At 37.2% G+C, this 22,383-nt stretch overlaps 1 protein-coding gene across 7 annotated transcripts; it reads left to right on the top strand.

The window, feature by feature from the left end:
• Positions 1 to 42: 42 nt before the first annotated feature.
• On the top strand, positions 43 to 16,309 carry glyr1 (glyoxylate reductase 1 homolog (Arabidopsis)). 7 transcript variants are annotated; one of them, XM_079826857.1, is made up of 16 exons: positions 43 to 140; positions 619 to 655; positions 941 to 1,020; positions 1,101 to 1,239; positions 4,532 to 4,642; positions 4,975 to 5,058; positions 5,397 to 5,450; positions 8,529 to 8,579; positions 8,679 to 8,752; positions 11,680 to 11,779; positions 11,868 to 11,978; positions 12,070 to 12,171; positions 12,251 to 12,413; positions 12,502 to 12,681; positions 13,030 to 13,154; positions 14,639 to 16,309. In XM_079826857.1, exons 1-16 carry the CDS (start codon positions 103 to 105, stop codon positions 14,711 to 14,713), a joined length of 1,524 nt encoding a protein of 507 aa, XP_079682983.1. In that variant the 5' UTR covers positions 43 to 102; the 3' UTR covers positions 14,714 to 16,309. The 7 variants fall into 7 exon arrangements, with proteins under 7 accessions (XP_079682983.1, XP_079682982.1, XP_079682986.1 ...); XM_079826856.1 differs by having other exon boundaries at positions 12,499 to 12,681; XM_079826860.1 differs by lacking the exon at positions 4,975 to 5,058 and having other exon boundaries at positions 12,499 to 12,681.
• Positions 16,310 to 22,383: the final 6,074 nt, after the last annotated feature.

The raw sequence follows: 22,383 nt of genomic DNA, 5'->3' as shown, positions 1-22,383 counted from the left end.
CCTACTTTCGTCGCGTCGCTCGTTTGTAGGGGGTAGATGGGTGTAGTGGGTGTGTTCATTCCCTGCATTCAGTGCGACGTTTCTTCTCACTAACAGTTTAAGATGGCGACCGTGCATCTCAGGATCGGGGATCTGGTTTGGTGAGATAACAAATTTAACTTTGTACGATTTAATTTCTCGTCGAGGTTGAATACTTTTTCGAGCACGTGGAAGACCGATTGTAATAAATGTTTTATAATAAAATGTTATGTTTTAATATTCGGCATTGGCCCTGTTTATGTGTCGTCAAGCCAAACACTGAAACACCGAGAGAGCTTAGCATGCACGCTAACGATTAACGTTACTTTCCATGCTTTTTAGGGGGAGAAAAACCCATGCTCTTAGTGTTTTTAACGCTACGTGTTTTTTTCATTTTACTTTTAAATGTGTTTGCATATGAATACTGAACATAATACAAGCTTAAGTGCAGTTAAGAGGGGTTGTTTGCTGATGGGATCGAAACGGGTTACGCTATGCACTAGCTAGCTTGTTTCGAGGCACGATAGCTTTCTTTTAATAAACTCTCAATCGAGCCACAGTCATTTAAAACACTAATTTCTCCTCTCAATATATTTTCAGGGGTAAGCTTGGACGCTATCCACCTTGGCCAGGAAAGGTGAGACCTGTTCATGTAAACGATTGAGTTGAACTTGTTTTTCCCGAGGTCAGCTGTTGGATGATGCATATAGAGGACGAACTAACCGGCTGTGTTCAAAACCTAGTGAGCTAGCTATCTAAAAAGAGTTTTTGGTTGCTATTAATCAAACCAAAGCAAACATTTAAACTTTCAAACATGTCAAGAAATATTTTTTTATGTAGGCAACTTGTGATACAGGGTCTGAATCAGTTGTGGATAATGTTTGGTTGTTTATTTACTCATCCCCAACCATTGTGTTTTCAGGTCGTCAGTCCTCCGAAGGATCTGAAAAAGCCAAGAGGCAAAAAATGTTTCTTTGTCAAGTTTTTTGGAACTGAAGATCAGTGAGTAAAAGTATAGATAGTGTTTTACCACCACTTCCTTCCTGCTAGATTTTGACTTTTGATATGCTTTTCCCTTTTAGCGCCTGGATTAAGGTAGAGCAGCTGAAGCCGTACCACCCTCACAAAGAAGAGATGATCAAGATAAACAAAGGCAAGCGCTTCCAACAGGCTGTTGATGCAGTTGAAGAGTATCTAAAGAAGGCCAAGGGGAAAGATCAGGTTAGTAGGATCACAAATTAAGGCCCTGTTTCCACCTGATAATAAGATTTTCAGTGATTCCATCACAAGTGGTCAGTGAAACATACCGTTTCCTTCAAGTATTAAAATGTGACCGCTGTTCGTATTTCCTCGAGATGCTCCCCTCTTTTTTAATCTCACTGTACATCACTTTTGCGTGGAGCGCACAATTACTATTGAACGGCCTTTGTTATGCAGACTACGAGCGATCAGGAAACAATGTAAAGACTTAAAAATGCAGCTACGATTTCAACTGTAATTAACGTGTTTTGGTAAATGCAGTGAAATTTGATTTGCTTGTTTTGGTGCGCTTTCACAACACGTCCCACAATGATTATGTCTCATGTGGCCGTTTGAAGACGTTCGATCACATGAGCCTCTACACTACGAAAGCAATCTGGTTGAAAGTGGGCAGATTTAAAACTACCCATTTACACTTGTATTTAGCACCATCCATGCACACCTTGGCAATAGAATCACCATTGGCTTGTAAATGTTTTTTGTTTACTCGCCAGACTGATATACCATTTTATATATATATATATATATATATATATATATATATATATATATATATATATATATATATATATATATATATATATATATATATATATATATATATATATATATATATATATATATATATATTAGGGATGAAACGGTATGGAAATTTAACATCACGATTATAGTGACCCAAATGATCACGGTTATCAATATTATCACGGTTTTGTTCAAACGAGATGAGTGTTCAAAAAGAACAGATGCACACACTTAAAACATTTCAACAAGTTTTATATTTGAAAATCAACAAACAACAAATAAATCAAGCAGCTCTATGCACTTTTTTAAGCTAGATTCTGTGGGATTTCCTTCCTTAATGGCCGTCGTCAATAGCAACGCATAAATAATAATAATTTGTCGTAAATATAATCTCTAATATTATCTCTGATGAGAATATTGCTTGAGAATATATTTACAGTGTTCAGCAATGATGCATTTAAATCTAGCATATTTTGTGTTAGAGCCCAAACAGTATCCAAGTGAAATAATGCATATCCATATGATTTGACAGTTTTTTTTATTAAATATCAAAATGTGTGCATCATACCTAACACCTAAATGATCACTTTACAGTCAGTTTTATGACTGTCATTCTCTTCAAATGCTGAAATTTGAAACGTGTAACGTTACCAATGTTGTGTGTAACTTTAGAGACGGTCCCTAAATTCACCAGCGTTATGCCAGTCATGTCAGACGCGCTGTGCTTCTGCTGTTTTTTTTAAAACCATTTTCGCTGCTGAAATAGAACAAAAACAGTACAACCACTATATGATGAATGAATCTCCTGCATACATCGCACGTTTATCTCTGCTTTTAGTGTAGATTTCAGCGAGTAAGAGCGGCGCGCGCTCTGAATGAAACTCCGGCTAATCTGAACGCCTCTGATTATGAGACATTGCATTCATAAACTCAATAGAAACACGTGTGAGTGGTTATAATGCGCAACGCGATTATAACAGATGGCTTTTGAGAAGACTATTATAAGTTCAACAGCCAGAGTGACTAGTGTGCAGCCGAAATAACGTTACACCCGCAAATGGCGGTTGTTAATGTCAAGCCCTGATTATTATCCCTTAAATGTTAGTCTTGACTAAATTTGTTCGTTCGCTTCACGTTATTATTTCCCAGATGTAGTTTTGGTATTGAGGTCAAAGTCCACTTGCCGTTCGTAGTTTTGAAGTGTTTTCCCTATTACAGTGACTTTCTTCTGGCATGTTCTGCAGACAGGGTGACCATCTTAGATTAAGTTTCCCTCAGGACTTTTGTAAAAGCCAAAATATGACCACGCCTCAGATTTGGTCCTTTTAGAGGCTGAACAATCACCAGAAGTGCTGTCACTGCCTTCTGCCATTTCTTATCATTCAAAAAACAGCGGTGCTGCGCCTGACTGACGCTGACTACACAGGATTTACCGCGAGTTTTCACAACCGTGATAATCACACGCGGTTTTAATGATAATAAAATTTTATACGATATTACTAACCGTCACTAAATTTGATCGTGGTTTATCGTGAAACCGGTAATCGTTTCATCCCTAATATATATATATATATATATATATATATATATATATATATATATATATATATATATATAAAGCATGTATGAATGCATGTTTGTCATTTTAACTGAACTTAGGACTGGTGGTGGTGCTTAAGATGTTGTTGGTCATTCTGTGTTTCTGTAAAAAATAGATAATATAAATTATTATTAAAAGATGGTAATAGAGATAATACTTTTTTCTTTTCTTTTTTTTTTGAATGTTGTCAGCGTTCACTCGAACTGATTTGCTGAAATCAAAACAGGGATGGTAATAGGTGAGCGCCAGCCAATGAGATTGCCGGTTGAGCATTAATTCCGCCCGCTAGCAGACAAACCGGCATATCTTCTGTTTGTTCTTAAAAGCTGAATAATTCCAAATTAATGTTATTTTGACAGGAAAATGCATTGTAGAGGGTTGTTAATACCAGGTGTAAACAAGACCTATAAGAACCACATGATCTGCTGTTTTTGTCGTTAAATGAGTAATTTGCGCACAATTTAAATTCTGTTATTTACTCACCCTCATGGCTTTTTCATCTGTGGAATGTAATATTTATATTTTGAAATGTTTTTTGTCCATATTATTAGTGTCAGTGGGCACCAAAACAGTTTAGTTACCATTACCAACATTCTTCAGAATAACTCTGTTCCACAGAAGAAAGAAAGTCATACAGGTTTTGAACAACAAGTGAGTAAATTTTCATTTTTGGGTAAAATGTCCCTCTAAAGGGCTTGGTTTCGCCTGTCATGTTCGTTGAGACCACAAGACACATCGCTTTTTCTTTTTACACCTGATATTAATGTGCATTTAAAATGTGTTTATAAAGCATATCACAAAGGCTGTATGCTGTTGTTTTCAAATAAACATTAACATTATATAACTCTCACTGTAAACAGGATGTTTTGAACAGAATATTTGTTTAGTCAAGACCACATTTTGAAAGTACTTTTCAATTGGATGGTTAATTTTGTATAAAGCTACATTTTATTTGCATTGTCTGGGATTACCTGTGAATCTGAGCGATCAGATCACAAAGCATTTTGGACTCCATTTAAACCTCTATTTAATGTTGTCCAACTTATGATTGACACCCAGAGTACATTGGTACCAGGTGTAAATGGATTCTTCGAAATAATTGCTCATGTTGTAAAAACCTTTGTTTTACAGGCACACTCTGATGACAAAAGCAAGTCAGATAAAGGGCGTAAAGCAGCTAAACCAATGAAGATCATTGAAGAGGATGATGAAGATGCCTTTAAGGGTGGCTCGTCGGACAAGGTTGGAACATAATGCTTTAACATTAAATGGCACTGTTGAGGGCAAGGGCTTGATCATAACCTGACACTTGTTTTTTTTTGTCAGCTTCACAAGTCCTTTTTTAAGGCCATTTGCTGTTGCACCTGCTTTGGAGTTACAATTGTATGTTTTAGTGTCGGATTTGTCAAGTGGGACCCACCCATTCATTGAGACTACTGTCATCTTTTGCAGTGCGACCAATGCATCCGCCCAACCGTATTTTGACTGGGTAGAGGTGCAGCTATTTTAGGGCTTTGTTTCATGAGATCAAGCCATTCTGTACACAAGGTGAATGTGTCTCTCTTTCCCTTAAGGAACAGACTGATTCTGACCCAGAGCCATCCTCTGTACAACGGCTGGTCGCTGGAACAGTGTCAGGATTCAAATGGGAGAGCAGTGTAGGTTTCATTCACAGTTTGTTTCTGCACTTTTATGGGTTCTTCACATAAAATACCCTTTTTTTTAAGTTACCAGTAAGACTTATCCACGCTTGGTTGATGGAGTTAGGTGCAGTCACTGCTGTGAATTTTCATAGCAACTGCACAAACACATCCAATAAGGTTATTTTAAGCCACTGAAATGAACTGGTGTGAAAACACCACATTTTCCATTACATCCTTCACTGTATAGTTGCACCTTTCACCATTTCACTTTAATTAGTTGCAGATTAAACAGCTCTCAGGTCAGTAAGTCTCTTTGGAGAATAGTTTCCAATTTAACTCTCCTTCCGTTATAGCCAGTAAAGGATGACCCACATTTCCATCACTTTCTGCTCAGCCAGTCTGAGAAGGTAAGGAGACATTTTACTGGGATGCTGAATGATTTTCTAGTTAGTGCAACCTTCCCCCTGTCTCTTGCACATTGCACACAATGGCTGCTCTAGTAATCTCTGAATAATTCCCTCCCCCAAACTGCTTCTGGCGATTGCTATTTGGCCAAATCTGCAGCATGGCAGTTATACTGAATTTGTTACGTATCAGAACAGAAATTTGTAGTGTTGAGCTTATTGGTTGACCCTCTAATCATGGGCTGACGTGTACTCAACTGAACCTATTTTTTGGCTGTGGTTTTGTAGTCCTGTTTAAAAGGTGTTTGTATGGGCTGTGGTCAGGGTCCAAAATGAACACTTTATTTTACTACAGAACTCGACCTGGCTAAACATTTACACTACCATTCAAAAGTTTGAGGTCGGTAGGATTTTTGGTAACCTTCATTCAGCAAGAAGACATTAAATTGATCAGAATTGACAGTAAAAGTATTTGTTACAAAAGAGTTCTACTCCAAATAAAGGCTGTTCTTTTGAACTTTCTATTCATGTAACAATCCTGAAAAAAAAGTTGACGATAAAATATTTCTTGAGCATCAAATCAGTATATTAGACTGATTTCTGAAGGATCATGTGACACTGAAGACTGGAGTAATGATGGTGAAAATTCAACTGTGCGTCACAGGAAAAAAGCGTAAACATTTTAAAACATTAAAATATAAAACCATTATTTTGAATTGTAATTATTTCACAGTATTGTTGTTTGTATTGCATTTTGCTTATGCAGCTTTGGTGAGCATTAGACACTTTTCAAAAACAAACAAAAATTACTGACCCCAAACTTTTGAATATTGTACATTTAAATAGCTCTCATGAAAATTTGACTGGTGAACATAAGAGACCGGTATGACCACAATTATACCGGGTAATACAAAGTTGTTAAAGCGTTAGTTCACCCAAAAATGAAAATTCTTTAATTAATTACTTACCCTCGTGTCGTTCGACACCCGTAAGACCTCCGTTCGTCTTCAGAACACAAATGAAGATATTTTAGTTGAAATCCGATGGCTCAGAAAGGCCTCCATTTGCACCATGCACTTAACACTCTCAAGACCCTTAAAAGGTTCTGGACGTCGTTACGAAGTCCATCTCACTACAGTGGTTCTACAATAACTTTATGAAGTGACGATAATAGTTTTTGTGCGCAAAAAAAACCTAAATAACGACTTATATAGTGATGACCGATTTCAAAACACTGCATCATGAAGCTTCGAAGCGTTATGAATCAGCGAGCCGAATCATGATTCGGATCGCGTGTCAAACCCATAGACAGTAAAAGAAATGGACAGAGCGACCTCGTAGACTTCTACTGAGAAAACTGAAGTCAGATAGAAGCACTCACTTCCTGATGGCTGAGCGTACTGCGCAGCTTCAGACTGAACTTGACGACGTAGATGTGACGTGAGCAACCTGTCCGACAGTGGCAAGTCTTCTAGTAGTTGTGCAAAGTGAAATCTGAATCACCGAATCTTGCAGAGACAGAGAGGGTGAGCAGGAGCAACTTTTGATGAATGAAGCAGGATCTGCAACATCTCTATCAGCGTTTATGCCTCCACATCCCTCCCGATTGCCTCATAGACAGTAAAAGATTGCCTACGAGCTTCTCCTCGGGTCTATACGGTAATTTGCTCAACGCGACACAGTCGTGTGGTTGATGCAATCGTTAGTCTATATTTTACAAAAAAGGCTTCTAGGGGGCGATAGTGTAAGATACCAGGTAATGGAGCCTGTTATACATTGTCGTGTTTGTTTAGAAATACACAATGGACGAATGGAGTCTTTAAACGGCTCAGATGTAAAGATATTCACTGTCAAAGTGAGGCGAAAATGAATGGGAGTCAATGGGATGCTAACAACAGGTGATGGCTTGGTTAGCAATGGCTGCCCCTATGGAAGGTACGCTTTCCGGGGGCTGGATTACCCCCTTGGTCAAACTGCTGAAATCACGTGACTTTGGCGATCCAAACCGCTGAATCGACTCACTGATTCATAACGCTTCGAAGCTTCAACGACATGAGGGTAAGTAATTAATGACAGAATTTTAATTTTTGGGTGAACTAACCCTTTAACTGCAACCATTTTGAGTCGTTTTCAAGCTTGTTCAAAAAGTGGCGTGTTAGTTAACAAACCTCCAAAAAATACTTTGAGAAAGAAAATCATGCCACTGCAGTTGTGAGCTGTTTGCTACAGATATGCAAGAAATGATGGCCAAAAATACTTTTTCAAAATACATGGGCAGTAATAAATATTTATGTCCATGGGCTTGGCCAACGGTTAATTCTTCACCCTGGCTATGGTTTCACAGTTTGTTACAGGCTAGTGTTATTAAATAATTGATTAGATTTATTGGGGTGGGGTGCTGTATTGGAAAAGATTGTTTTCAGCCAGCAGAGACGCCCGGCCAAGTTACTCTTGTGCTGCTGTTCATGTGCCAGTTATACTAGCAAACTGTTTAAATGACTCTTCCTTTCCTCTTGGCACTTCCTCTGCAGAGGAACATTTCCTTCTTGCTTGTCCTTTTGCCCTTTTGCTTTCAGGCGCCACAGTCAGAACAAATTGATCTTAAAGTTATATCTCCAAAAACGAGACGCTGAGATCTTAATTGCCTCAGGCTTTTCTCAAAAATCTTCATGTAGGCTGTGTCAGCTGTTTTCTTGCCCAGTATAAGTTTCAGTTAAACTGAAGCGGAGCATGTGGCTGAGCATGATAACTTGATTTTCAGTTCCTAACACTTGCTTCGCTCCTGGCTCTCACATCAGATATGGCAGTATGAGCCGCGTGACATGACAGCAGGGGATAATATAAGTGCAATCCTTATAGGAAGCTGGCAGAGCAATGAGTAACATGCACTTAAGATCATTTGTGACTGTTGTGGCCAAAAGGTTTCCACCTGGTTTCCCTTCCCTGGCTCTGTACGTGGTGTTTTCACCTCAATTTGTATCTAGGATCCTTTGAGTGCAAGACTTTTTGCTCTTTCTAGAAAATCTAAAATGAATGTTGAATAGACTTTGATTTTCAAAAAACCCTCCCCTTTCCTTACAGCCAGCTTCATCAATGGAGCCCATCACCAAGCGTTTAAAGATAATCGAGGAGGTGAGCACTGCCTAGAAATTTACACCTTGTGGTTTCTTCAATAATCTGATCTATTAGCTGGCTAGAATTGCTTAGTAATTGTGTTTTAATTTTGAAAAGGACACAAGATCAACATCTATTCAAGCAGCAGACAGCACAGCCATCAATGGCAACATTACGCCTACAGACAAAAGGTAATACAGAGTCATGTTTTTACTGGTCGGAAACGGTGAGATCCAAATATGGGGTCACATTAAAATTCTAAGGCCTAGTCCACACGTACACGGGTATTTTTATAACCGGAGTTTTTCCTCCTCCGTTTTAAAAAACAATCGCGTCCACACAAGCACAGTTTTAAAAAAATCTCCGTCCACATGAAAACGCAAAACTGCGCTATGATTGGCTGCTTGATTTCCACATGGGTCCCATCCACGGCACCGATGCACTGAGGGATGCCATGGGCTCAGTGAAACCCTTCTACAAGTTTACTTTGGAATCAGTGACACTGACAGGTAACTGTAGGGGCAGGGCTCAAGTGGACTGAAGCTTCACACACTTGCCTTACTACCGTAAATCCTCTAATATAGGCCCGGGCCTTTATTTTACTCAAGCGCATCGCGGTCCAGGCCTTTATTGGAAGGAGGCCAGAATTAGAGGCAGGCCTCAATTTCTATTTGAGCAAATCAAACTACCAGTAGAATGACTAAAAATGAGATTTTGCGTCTATTTCAACCTATAAAATACTAGGTTCATTTATTGAAAACGTACAGTTACCATAACATTATGGTATGCATACAGAACATTAACAACAAATACCGGTAATTCAGGCTAAATTCCAGTGTAGAAATATGGTAACAAAAACGTAGCAAACATAGGCTACCGGTAGTGCATTGTAAACACTTAACCATACACGGTGATAATTAGGTTATTGATTCATAACAAAAGGCAACAGACACCTTACCGCTCCAAAGTTTAACCATTCCTGTCTCGTTTGGTTTGAAGTTATAAAAAAAAAAATCCTCCAATTCTGTTTAATCCTCATCCTCCTCAGTTTCCTCCTCCTTTTCATCTCTCCCTGTAAACTCCTCATCACTCGCGCCAGCCTCTACAACAAGTTAATTATTGTACAGATCCTCTTCGTCCTCCTCATGTTCCGCTGACCGCTGCGCGTCTGTTCTCATCCTCGCGCCGTAAACGTTAGCCTACCGGACCCGGTGACTGAAGTCTCACGTGCGAGAGAGGTGATCAGACATCCCAACCTGAAAAAAGTCATTTCAGGGAGGTATCTCTCCTAAAATTATGTAGATCACTTTTACTATTTACATAAGCTGCTTATACTACTATTTATGTAAACTGCTTTTATTTATATTTCATTGCAACTTTAAACAGGTCTAAGGAGTTTGTTGTTTTCATGTAGCCTTGGCAACTAGCCGACCTGAAAAATATGCACATGAAATGAAACTTGTTTAACTCAACCATAACATGTTAGTTACAAACTGTAGAGCGTGCAAGATTATCATTATGTTTATACTTTATACTTTCGTTTTTTGGGGCGAGAGATAAAAGCCCGAAGAGATAAAAGCCCGCCCACACTGACAATTGATTGGTTGACTTACCGAAACAAGCCAATCAGGACGCTCTCCGTCTTACATGTGCTTCATTAGGTGCACACTAGCACACACACGTAAGGTTTCTCGCTCTCTGCCGTGCGCGCGTGCACAGTTTGTGTCTCGCATGCGCGCTCTTGCTCGCTCGCTCTAGATTGCGGGAGAATTTTACTAATTTGCGGGCATCAGGGAGCTGCTATAAATATGCGGGAGACTTGGGATGTCTGGGTGATTGACATGACCCCTGTGGTACTTGCATGTTACTATCACATGCAAGCATAATGTTGAGGCCTGCCCAGAAAAACGTTGGTTCTAATAATAGCCCCGGCCGCTATTAGAGACCGGCCTTTATTTACCTTCGGTGACAGCGAGACCGGCCAATGTTGGAGACCCGGCCGCTAATGGAATACAGGCCAATATTAGAGGATTTACGGGTATGTTGTATTTTTGTATGCTGGCGCCTCTGTTCTGCAATACAATGAGATAACTGCACATGTATCTGTATGTAATAAGCGCTGTTAGCAGAGTTATTAAAAGTTACGTCCGCCATTGCATAGACTCCACTCATGTATAAACAAAAGCGATAACGGCGCACAATCTGATGTCAAACAAAGGAGAGAACGGCGCACATTTCGACTTAACAAGCCGAAATCTCCGGTTTCACCTTCTACACGACAACGCTGTAACCGGAGTTTCTAAAAAACTTCACCCTGGCCGGAGTTTTCAAAAAAGTCCGGTTTCAGTAACCGGATACTGCGTTTGCGTGTGGACGAACAGCCAAACCGCGTAGAAAAAGCTGCGGTTTTGAAAATACCCGTGTTCGTGTGGACAGGGCCTAAGATTCAAAACTTATTTTAAAAAAACTGTATTCTGTGCTATTTTAGGTCATTGAATAAGGCTGGGTAAAAAAAATGTAATCAGCGTCATGTAATATTATTTATACACTAATATAGTGTTAATTCATATTTTGAATGAGATTTTATGTTTATATTTTTGCTTAATTTTCGTTCTAGTAATTTCATATGTGTTTTTGTTTTTCAACTTATTTCAGTTAAAGGCGATTATTTCTATTTTGTGGATTTTTCTTTGAATATTTATATTTTATTTCAGATTTACTTCAATTAATATTTCAATCGCTTTAGTTTTGTTAACAATAACACTGATCGCAATCTTCATTTCAGTGACTATACATTCTTAAAATCCCCAGACCTGAACCCCAACCCAACCCACCCCACTGGCTGTTTGCATTTGTACAGAGCTTCCTGTACTGCTGATGTCACTGTTCTGCTGAGCCGTGTTTTTGTTTTGGTCCTTGCAAAAACCAGCACATTACGCAACCAGTGTAATCTGATTAACAAACAAATTACTCTAATGAGCAGGTTCATTTTAGTGAAAATACTGTGTGGCCTGAATCTGAAATTTGTGTTAATTTCTCAAACAAACGTTTGACTTAAATTGTTATACTTATGATACCAATAATGTTTGTAATGTAATTTTATATGTTTTCACAACAGGATAGGGTTCCTTGGACTAGGACTGATGGGAAGTGGTGTGGTTTCTAATTTGTTGAAGATGGGGCATGTTGTGACCGTTTGGAATCGCACGGCAGAAAAGGTACAGTCAGAGGGGTTTAAATATTGTCGCTTCTGAAGTAGTTACAATAAGTTTGAATGATTTTTCAACTTTTTTTTTTTTTCTGCAGTGTGATTTGTTCATCCAAGAAGGTGCCAGATTAGGGCGAACGCCTGCAGAGGTCGTGTCCATGTGCGATATCACATTTTCCTGCGTATCAGACCCGAAAGCTGCCAGAGATGTAGGTCAATGTTTTGTAAATGGCTCTCTTTGTTTTCAATCCGTCAAGCTGCTTTTCTTTGGTTTACATGTACAGTGTTCTTTCTGTTCAGCTTGTGTTAGGTCCTAGTGGAGTCCTACAGGGAATCAGACCAGGCAAATGTTATGTGGAGATGTCCACTGTTGATCCAGAAACCATCACAGAGCTCTCACAGGTAACCAACATCAACCAAACGAGTCTGTGGGGACATTAACGGAGGAAGTCTTATAACTAAGGTTCATTTGAATCTGTAGGTCATCACGTCCAGAGGCGGCAGATTCCTTGAAGCCCCGGTTTCGGGCAGCCAGCAGCTTTCCAATGACGGTATGCTGGTCATTGTTGCTGCAGGAGACCGCAGTGTTTATGAAGATTGTAGCAGCTGCTTCCAGGCAATGGGGAAGACGTCTTTCTTCATAGGTACTACCACCTTTCATGCGTGGATGTGTACTAGATTGCTGTTGCATGTTAGCATCTCATATTAACTTTGTATTGTCCAACGAAGCAGGGGAAGCAGGAAATGCCGCAAGAATGATGCTGATCCTTAACATGGTTCAAGGCAGTTTCATGGCAACCATCGCAGAGGGTTTGACCTTGGCGCAGGCCACAGGACAATCACAACAAACATTCTTGGATATTCTTTGCCACGGACAAATGGCAAGCACGTTTGTGGACCAGAAATGCCAGAGTAGGTTTACTTGTAAATGTCTTAAAGATTCTACTTAACACAAGTGATTACAATGAAGTCTGTTGTTTATCTGTATGCTAGTCATTTATGATTGTTATAAGTTTTAAGTTGCTGCCAATGAATCCTCCTGCCTCTAACCATTTTCTGTAAAATGGTGCTGCTTGGAGATCGTAACCTTTGCAGCCACACCAAATGCCTATTTAGTCATCGATTGTGCAAATATTTTCAATACTTGAATGGAAAATGGTAACTATTAGATTCTACAGGCAACACAGTATGACAATTTAACCTTTGGAGCTATTAAATAATCCTAGAATTGACCTTAACGTTTGATTGTTTTCTTTGCAGATATCTTGCAGGGCAACTTCAAACCTGATTACTACCTGAAACATATTCAGAAAGATCTGAGATTAGCTATTTCAATGGGAGATTCGGTGAATCATCCAACACCAATGGCAGCTGCTGCAAATGAGGTAAAACAACATTTGGTAACTGAATGGATTATTTTGGAGTGTCATCTGTAAATTAATTTATGCTTCTCATTTTCCCTATTTTTACATTCAGATTACCTTTTGTCATCATCTAACATTCACATAAAGTTAATATTTAAAACCAGCACCAATAATTTAACACCGTTAAATGTAGTCATTAGCAAATCTCCAAATGAATATCCATTTTTTAAAGTATTTTATAATGTTGTGATGCCTAAATTCACTATATGATTGAAGTAGTACAGGGTTTTTCCTGCATTTAAATTGTTTTGGCAGCTGCCAAAATGAATTTGTCCCGCCAAAGCCTTATTTGATCAGTTATTATGATTTATGAGTGATGTAGCTCACGTGCGCACTCTCTGTCTTCAAAATAAGCACTGTCTTAGCGCTCATATTTCACATATTAATCAAAATCAAAAGGTCGGAAGACCGAATCCATGTTGCACGTGGTGCATTCGGACATTTTTTTCCTTGAATTACCGCTGGGTGTAAACTGCACTCGAAAAATGTTGACTCTTCTCTGACCAGCTGACATAAACCATACTTTCAATAAACGGGAAACAAATCCTGTCCAGTTATGAAGTGTTTTCTGTGTGTTGACACATCTTTCGCAATGTTCTAACAGACGGGATTCGCACACAATGCGTCTGCTAATGTCCGATTCGCAACTCCTTTGTACCGAATCATTTTAACGACAACTGATCTGTCCAACACTGAACTCATGAATCAATATATGATACTCCGAACACATCTGAAATGAGAACGCCACAAGTGTGCTCACCCCATTTAGCAAGAGTGGTTAGTAAGAATTAGTCTTAATAATCGACAGTATTTTCAGGTTGTTTATATTGACAATGTATAGTAAAATATATAAAATTTAGTTTAGACTTCAGTTTAGTTGTTTTATTAAATTTCTATAGTAGTTAGGTGAAATCATGAACAAAGTTGTTGTTAGCTAGCTGATCATTTTATTAAATTGTAAATGGTAGAAAATTAGGCTATTTGTTAATATTTTTTTTAATGCTTCTTTTTAATATTGATATGTTTATAAAACGATTATCAGTAAATAGTGTAAAAAATTAGGAACAAAAGAAACAAACATCAAGGTAAGATATCATGCATTATGTCAGATATCAAAATAAGATAAGCAAAAATTACATATTTATAGTTTCTTTGCATTTATTGCCAGTATTGCGCTCAAATCACGTGGGTAGGGTACTTTTTTACTGTGTGTGTGGATGGCCATGTCTGTCAGCCACCACCGAAGACCATTTTTGACCCTGGAAAAACCCTGTATGAGTAATATTTTTAATATATGCGGTTTATCAATAACAGCCATAAAATGACAGTTATCAGTTTCTGTAAATAATCAGTGACATTAAAAGCTTGAATTGTTTTATCTAGGACTACATGCAATTTCTGCATATACTTCCATTAAAGTAATGCCTTATTTCATACTTCCGCAGGTGTACAAGAGAGCAAAAGCATTGGACCAGTCGGACAATGACATGTCTGCAGTCTACAGAGCTTATATTCACTAATCCTGTAGATGTGCTTCTATGTTTTGGACCACAAACCTCACCCACTTCTTTGTTCCTCTCCCTCTGTCTTTCTCTCCTCTGCTGATGAATTTTGTTGGGCACCAGTGATATGTTTTCCCATGTATAATGGGATCTCTTTAGCAGCCTAATCCAAGCATTGCACTGACTGTAATATTGCTGCACGTATGCTCAATGGGAGGTTATTAAACTCCCTGCGAATGATTATTTTATGATAGACTGTGCAGTGTATTATATCCGCATTTTGTTAAGGCTACTGCATACGATGCAGTGATGTTTGAAGAGGCAAGGGTTTTATTTATCATTCATATCTTTACAAATGAATGCCCTCATTGTACTTTTCGATGTTCAGAAATCTGTAAAGTATGAATTTTTGATCACAAACCGGCTTGAGGAGCACGACGAAGATAAAAGCCACTGCATTGCCTTAATACCCATATAAGATAGATGTATTTATTTATTTTATCTCTAAAGCTCACCATCATGTCAGGTGCAATTTGGCCGTACATTTTATTTGATTTTTTTCCCCCCCTTGTTTTTGGAGGTCCCCTGTTCACTAGTTAATGATTTTAGTTATTGCCTTATCAGAAATGCAGTGTTTTTTTTGTTTTTTTTTTATTCTGTTTTCATTTGAAGTTGGGTGTGTAAGAGTAACTTAGAAGATCCTGAAATTAATTATCATTTACAATGAAGTTAATGCTGAAAATGATCTAATAGGTTTTGAGTTTTGACTATCACTTCTGCAATGGAACTTCTTGGAGCTTTTTCCAGCTTGGATTTGTATCACAGCATTTAGATATTTCAACTGAGATGCAAAAAAAACTAATTTTGACATTTTTCTTTTTTCTTTATTTTAACATTTTTTTAATTGGGCTTCTCATATAAGTCAGTCATCTGGCAGATTGATCTGTTGCCTTTTGGTTTTCTTTTATCTAATTGTTTAAAAGACTAATTGACTTTTAATTTCCATTATGACTCATAAAAAAGAAAAAAATGTAAAGACAGAGTTTCAAGTATTGCTGCATTTTATCCGTAAATTATGATTGCATTCGTTTATTTTAAGTGATATTAGAAAACATATAATTGGGTCAATAATTTTGGTATTTTGTTTAAAACTCAAAACAAATACAGGGTGATTCCTTTTCTATAAATTGTTGTTTTGCCAAAAAAAGAAGGAAAAAAAAAAGACTTTGATTATGCTTGATTACAGATGAGAATTTTGTGATGATTAAGGACTCTGTAAGATTAAGACGTTGTATATATCCCCATGAGTTGGGTTATTTGAATACATGGAATAACATGCTTTCACATGCTCTACTGAATTTATTAATCATGGTGTCTTAATATTGTAGGCTGTTCTTTTGTCTTAGCTAATGGTTTTATTTACTGTAAATGGTTTGATTTTTGTGGCTTAAACAGAGTTGGTAATGACATATTGACAACTTGATTCCAGTTGTGCAAGGAAGGTATTGGTGTTATAATCGGATTTATTTATAATTTCATGTAAATGTGAAATTTCTTTTCTTTTTTGTTTGTGCGGTCAACTGAACTCGCTGAATAAACAAATCAAAAGTTCAACTAGTGGTGGTCAGGTTTCATGTCCATATTATATTGTTGTATTTTTTTTTTTTTTCACAAATAACTTAATAATAATAGTACCATATATATACATACACACACATATATCTGGATTACACAAATTTTGTACTTCAAAAATGCTCGTAATCTATAGTTAATATTTGAATGCATATTTACACAATGGCAGTAAATCATTTTCATGTTTTAAAGGTTCCTTTCTTAAATGGAAAAAAAAAGCATATTGCTTATATACGTTCAGAAATTCTTCTAGTTTTGTGAAATTGCACCCACAGGCCAGCCACTAGTCATGTGGCCATAATTACACGGAAGAGACATTGAGAGGACACAAAGCATTTGACCACTGGATTTACAGAAATCATTTCACTTTTAAGAGATGATTTTCTCAACATTGCATATTGAATTAACTCCTGACGAATACAGTAATTACTATTTGAATTATCAGTCATTTAACCATATTGCTGTCTTTGAAAGGCTTTTTTTGTCTTTCAAGCACCTTTCATTTTAAAGGTGAAGGGGTGGGTTCTGATATCCACTGCCACTATATATATATAAATATATAAAATTAGAATGTCGTGGAAAAGTTAATTTATTTCAGTAATTCAACTTAAAAGGTGAAACTAATACATTATATAGACTCATTACATGCAAAGTGAGATATTTCAAGCCTTTATTGTTTATAATTTTGATGATTATGGCTTACAGCTTATGAAACCCCCAAATTCAAAATCTCAGAAAATTAGAATATTACATGAAATCAATTTAAAAAAATGATTTTAAATACATAAATGTCGGCCCTCTGAAAAATATATTCATGCATATGTACTCTGTACTTGGTTTGGGCCCTTTGGCATGAATTACTGCCTCAATGCGGTGTGGCATGGATGCTGTCAGCCTGTGGCACTGCTGAGGTGTTATGGAAGATGCTTCAATAGCGGCCTTCGGTTGAGTTTGCTGGCCAATCAAGCACAGTAATCCCATGGTCATTGAATCAGGTTTTGTTCTCATCAGAAGAGAGGACTGGACCACTGAGCAACAGACCAGTTCTTTATTTCTTTAGCCCAGGAAAGACGCTTCTGATGACATTTGAAGCCCATGTCCAGAAATCGTCTGTGTGTGGTGGCTCTTGATGCAGTAACTCCACTCCTTGTGAACCTCCGCCACACATTTGAATGGCCTTTTCCTGACAATCCTTTCCAGGCTGCGGTCATTCCTGCAGCTTGTGCACCTTTTTCTTCCACACTTTTCCCTTCCATTTAAAGCAGCACTAGGTAACTTTTCAACCTTTATAATATATTTTCAAGACTCTTGTGATGATACATCGACTTACAATAGGTTGAATGACACGTCTGCCATAGCCTGACGGGGTCTGTATCGTTTTTAATCGTACTTTTAAACTTCGGGTTTCGGGTAGTAACCCGAGAACAAAAAGAACTACAAAATTCGACTGCTTTACGGCATATACGTCACTTCCACCACCACCCCCACTTCCTTAAATTCGGACGTGCGAGCCCAACTATCAGTTGTTTGCTGAATGTTATATTCATGGCAGAAGCAGCACAGAAAAATAAGAAAACAAAGGTTTTGTTCGGAGAAAAGCAAAAAGAGGAAACGAGAAAGTGATCGCATTAAAGGCAGGACGAGGATCAACATTGGGCCAGCATGCTTGTTGGCGTGAGCTGAAGGAGGAGGGGCTACATTCTTGCATGTAAATAAGACGTACAAAATCATATTTTAGGATACCTAACATGGCTGTGATATTTGTTTATTTGTCTTGCCTCAAGCTATAATGCAAATCGATTTTTCAAATTTGCAGATTCATCTATGGTAGCTTGATATTATAATATTGATGATATATGTTATTACCTACCACTCAAACATTGAATTGAAGTATCATATAGATTCTGTAAAACGGGAACCAATAGACTAGGCTACTATAATGACGCTGGCTTGTAAACGTGAGCATCGCGATCATTTGGCGTTTGAAAAAAAAAAAAAAACATGAAATGATATTCATATGACATGCTGAAACATATGCCACTGTACCTGAGATGAAGATATTTCACACGCGACGCAAGCAGAACACCTGCATGTGAACTCCTGCAGTGTTCAGGGCTATCATAGTTGTCATGTCAATAAATGCACGTGCGATGCATTCCCTGATGTAGAATGACAGAGTTTACGATAGTAGTAGAGGACAATACTGTTTCCCAACTGTAGGGGGACCCCGAGAGCAAAACCTACCTAGTGCTGCTTTAACTTTCTATTAATGTGCTTTGATACAGCACTTACCTTTTGAGGCTTTCCCTCCTTGTGGAGGGTGTCAATGATGGTTTTCTGCACAACTGTCAGGTCAGCAGTCTTCTCCATGATTGTGAATTACTGAACCAGACTGAGATACCATTTCAGGAACCTTTTGCAGGTGTTTTGGATTAATTGGCATATTAGAGTGTGACACCTTGAGCCTACAATACTGAACATTCAAATTTTCTGAGATTTTGAATTTGGGTTTTTTTCATAAACTGTAAGCCATAATCATCAAAATTATAACAAATAAAAAGGCTTGAAATATCTCACTTTGCATGTAATGGTTCTATATAATATATTAATTTAACCTTTTAAGTTGAATTACTGAAATAAATTAACTTTTCCATGACATTCTATTTTATTGAGATGCACCTGTATGCATATATATTCTAAATAAATTTAGAATCAAAGCCCTAAAGTCTTTTTTTTGGTTCATTCCTTTTTACTGAATTATATGCTTTTATTTATATTTTTATTTAGAAGCTTTTATTTTTCTTTGCATCTTCCATCACTAGAGAATAATGGTGAATATTGTCTGTACCTCTTACTGAGAGAAAGCACATGACATCAGTATGTTTTGGAAAAATTTCTGGTCAGAGCTGGAGCTCAACCAACTCCAAACTTGGAGGAACTGTGTATCTGTGTATGTGCGTAGTATTCTGTGTTTCAGATCAATATTGATGGTGTGCAACGGGCATCCTAGGGAGAGTGACAGTATGTTGTTCTGGGCAAACTGGCGCCTGCTCCAGACCATGGAAGGTCACTACGTGCCTAATTCCAGGGTGAAAGTGTCAACAAGTGATCTATGAAGACGTGCATCTGATTAACTGACCATGTGTGGAGATTTACTATGTCTATCTATTTTCTCTTAGCCAATCAGAAACAATGTAACCTAAAGCTAGACCTTGGAAAAGAGTATAATTGCTGTGTAAAATATATGTATGCAGGGAGAGCGCGGCCTACGAACTCCTTGTGAGAGCTGGCTTCTGCTGCTGATGAAACTGCAAACATTCTTCAGTACATTTTTATTTAATCAATTGCATTCCTGACTCTTGGTCTTCCACTCTGGTCTTGTGTCATAAACTGTTGTCCCCAAACAAAAGTGTTATAATTTTTAACGATTTATTTAATTATGAGCTTTTCATTAAACTCTCAAACCCCCTGCAGTTCCTTGACAAGCTCCAGTTTGGGAAAAACAAACTTTTTTTCTCTTTGTATTTTTATATCAACATGGTACACTACTATAATATTCAATTCAATGTGATAAATGAGGTCAAAAGTAATCATATATATATATATATATATATATATATATATATATATATATATATATATATATATATATATATATATATATTAGGGGTGTAACGATTCGTTTTAACAACGATTCGATTCGTATCACGATTTGAGGTTGTCGATACGATTCAAGGACGATATTGGTTCATTTAGAACGATACGATCCGAAACGATTCAGTGACTTGAAATCGATTCAGTAACTTTTTAGCCAAAAATTGTGTGACTGAAATAAATATCTGGATACTGGTCATTGCAGGTGAAGTTTCCTAGACTCCTGTTGTTTCTTGTAAGGGAATCAGGTATCAATTAATTATGGATATAAACAAACAAGTAAACAAAAATTAATGGCAAATGCATTCAAATTTTATTTGAATAAAATGCAACCAACAGTTTAGGTTGAATTAACAGGAAGTTAACCTTTTCTGCTCTCATTTTCAATATTCAATACATTTTCAATAAAAGCACAGTAAGTGCAACCAACATTTCAACAGTAGGTTAACCTGCTACTTCTGCTTTTGTTTTCCAACATACAAATATTACAATATTAATATAAAAAAATAAAGTGCAACTAACTTCTCTTCAGGTTTAATTAAAAGTAGGTTTACCTGCTACTTTTGCTGTTGTTTTTCAACATTAAAATAATACAAATACAATATTAATATCAAAAATAAAGTGCAACCAACATTTCTTCAGGTTGAATAAACTGGCTGAACCTGCTACTACAGGGCTCGACATTAGGCCGGTTCACATGCTTGTCCTTCGGACAAGTAAATCTGTCATTCACTTGTCCGAGTAAAACATTTGCTTGTCCGGATTTTTTTTGTAAATATAATCTATTCTGAAGCAATATTCTCACCAGTGTTTAATCAGCTTTGACATATTTAAATAAGCATATTTGTCATATTTGTACCTTTTTATAAAGGGCATTTTTTCATATCTTATAAAATATAGGGTATGCTTCGGCTTTCCTTTTATATTCTTAAATTTGATCAATAAATTAAACTAGAATAAGACACTATAGGCTGTTACCAATCAAATTAAATCATTTACACTGAAAAATTACAACTGCATTAAATAATTTTATGAGATTATTTTAAATATTTTTGAATATACAAATAAGAAATGTTGGGAAGATGAAACTAAACCACCAGTAGGTGGCAGCAGGTGACCGTCTTAATGAGCGATTCATTGAGTCGATTCAGTGAAACGGCTGAATCATTCAAGAATTTGGCGGTCGTTTACGAATAGGCCATTGAATCTTTGATTCAACCGATTCATTAAAACGCTGAATCATTCACTAACACACAATGTTCCTGTGAGATGCGTTACGGTTCTGCTGTGATATTTGTTTGGAACTATTTTCGCTGCTGAAATAGAACAAAAACAGTCCATATTGCTTCTAAAATGTAAGTGACTTAATGTTAAATTGTTTATGGAACTGGCTTATGAAATCAGTGTCATTTTCAGTCGTGATGGTATTCAGGAAAACACTCTTGTTAGAGTAATGTTGCTTAACTGTATCATATGTTATAAATATAAAAACTGCACAATTTTAACTGTGTATGTTAACTGAGTTTCTTTGTATGAGCGGCGCTCATTTGTTTTCGTTCTCGAGATGCTGCGTGAGCCTCAACACTTCAGAACACTTCTCTGTGCGTTCACTATGTCACCAGCAGTATTAAAAACTCGCTCTGCTGGCACACTGCTGCCAGGAATGCACAGGTAACATTTAGCAAGGGTTGAAAGTACAGGTAGCTCTTTCTCCTGGTGGCTTGATTATTTCTCGCTCGTTATCTTCTCCTCTGTCATCCGCCATACTATGTTTTGTTTTCTTAGCGCTGCTGCTGGTGCGTGGCGATGATGTCACAGATAGGCAGACTGAATCAAGTAACGTTTAACGCCTTTATCATTAAAAGTGCTAAGAAAAAACATCCATATAAAGTCTGACGTGCTTAAATCCAATGCGTCATTTCCTATTATCGATACAATCGATTGATTACCTTTTAAAACGATGTTAGATCGATACATGTCGTCCGGAAGGCCAACTTGCCGAGCACAGATCGATGTAGTTAGATCATAGGAATATAAATCGATACATCGATGGAGTAGATGAATCGTTACACCCCTAATATATATATATATATATATATATATATATATATATATATATATATATATATATATATATATATATATATATATATTAGGGGTGTAACGATTCATCTACTCCATCGATGTATCGATTTATATTCCTATGATCTAACTACATCGATCTGTGCTCGGCAAGTTGGCCTTCCGGACGACATGTATCGATCTAACATCGTTTTAAAAGGTAATCAATCGATTGTATCGATAATAGGAAATGACGCATTGGATTTAAGCACGTCAGACTTTATATGGATGTTTTTTCTTAGCACTTTTAATGATAAAGGCGTTAAACGTTACTTGATTCA

The sequence above is a fragment of the Gobio gobio genome (assembly GCF_949357685.1).
Source record: "Gobio gobio genome assembly, chromosome: 1".
Taxonomy (NCBI): Eukaryota; Metazoa; Chordata; class Actinopteri; order Cypriniformes; family Gobionidae; genus Gobio; species Gobio gobio.
The sequence above is the reverse complement of the archived record's forward strand: the minus strand, read 5'-3'. Positions and strand labels throughout refer to the sequence as shown.

What these genes read in the sequence shown, in the direction of transcription:
- glyr1 (XM_079826856.1), top strand. Translation starts at nt 103, where the DNA reads ATGGCGACCGTGCATCTCAGGATCGGGGATCTGGTTTG. An exon ending in AGGCCAAGGGGAAAGATCAG is followed by an intron (nt 1,240 to 4,531) that starts GTTAGTAGGATC and finishes TTTGTTTTACAG; the next exon opens with GCACACTCTGATGACAAAAG. An exon ending in TGCTCAGCCAGTCTGAGAAG is followed by an intron (nt 5,451 to 8,528) that starts GTAAGGAGACAT and finishes CTTTCCTTACAG; the next exon opens with CCAGCTTCATCAATGGAGCC.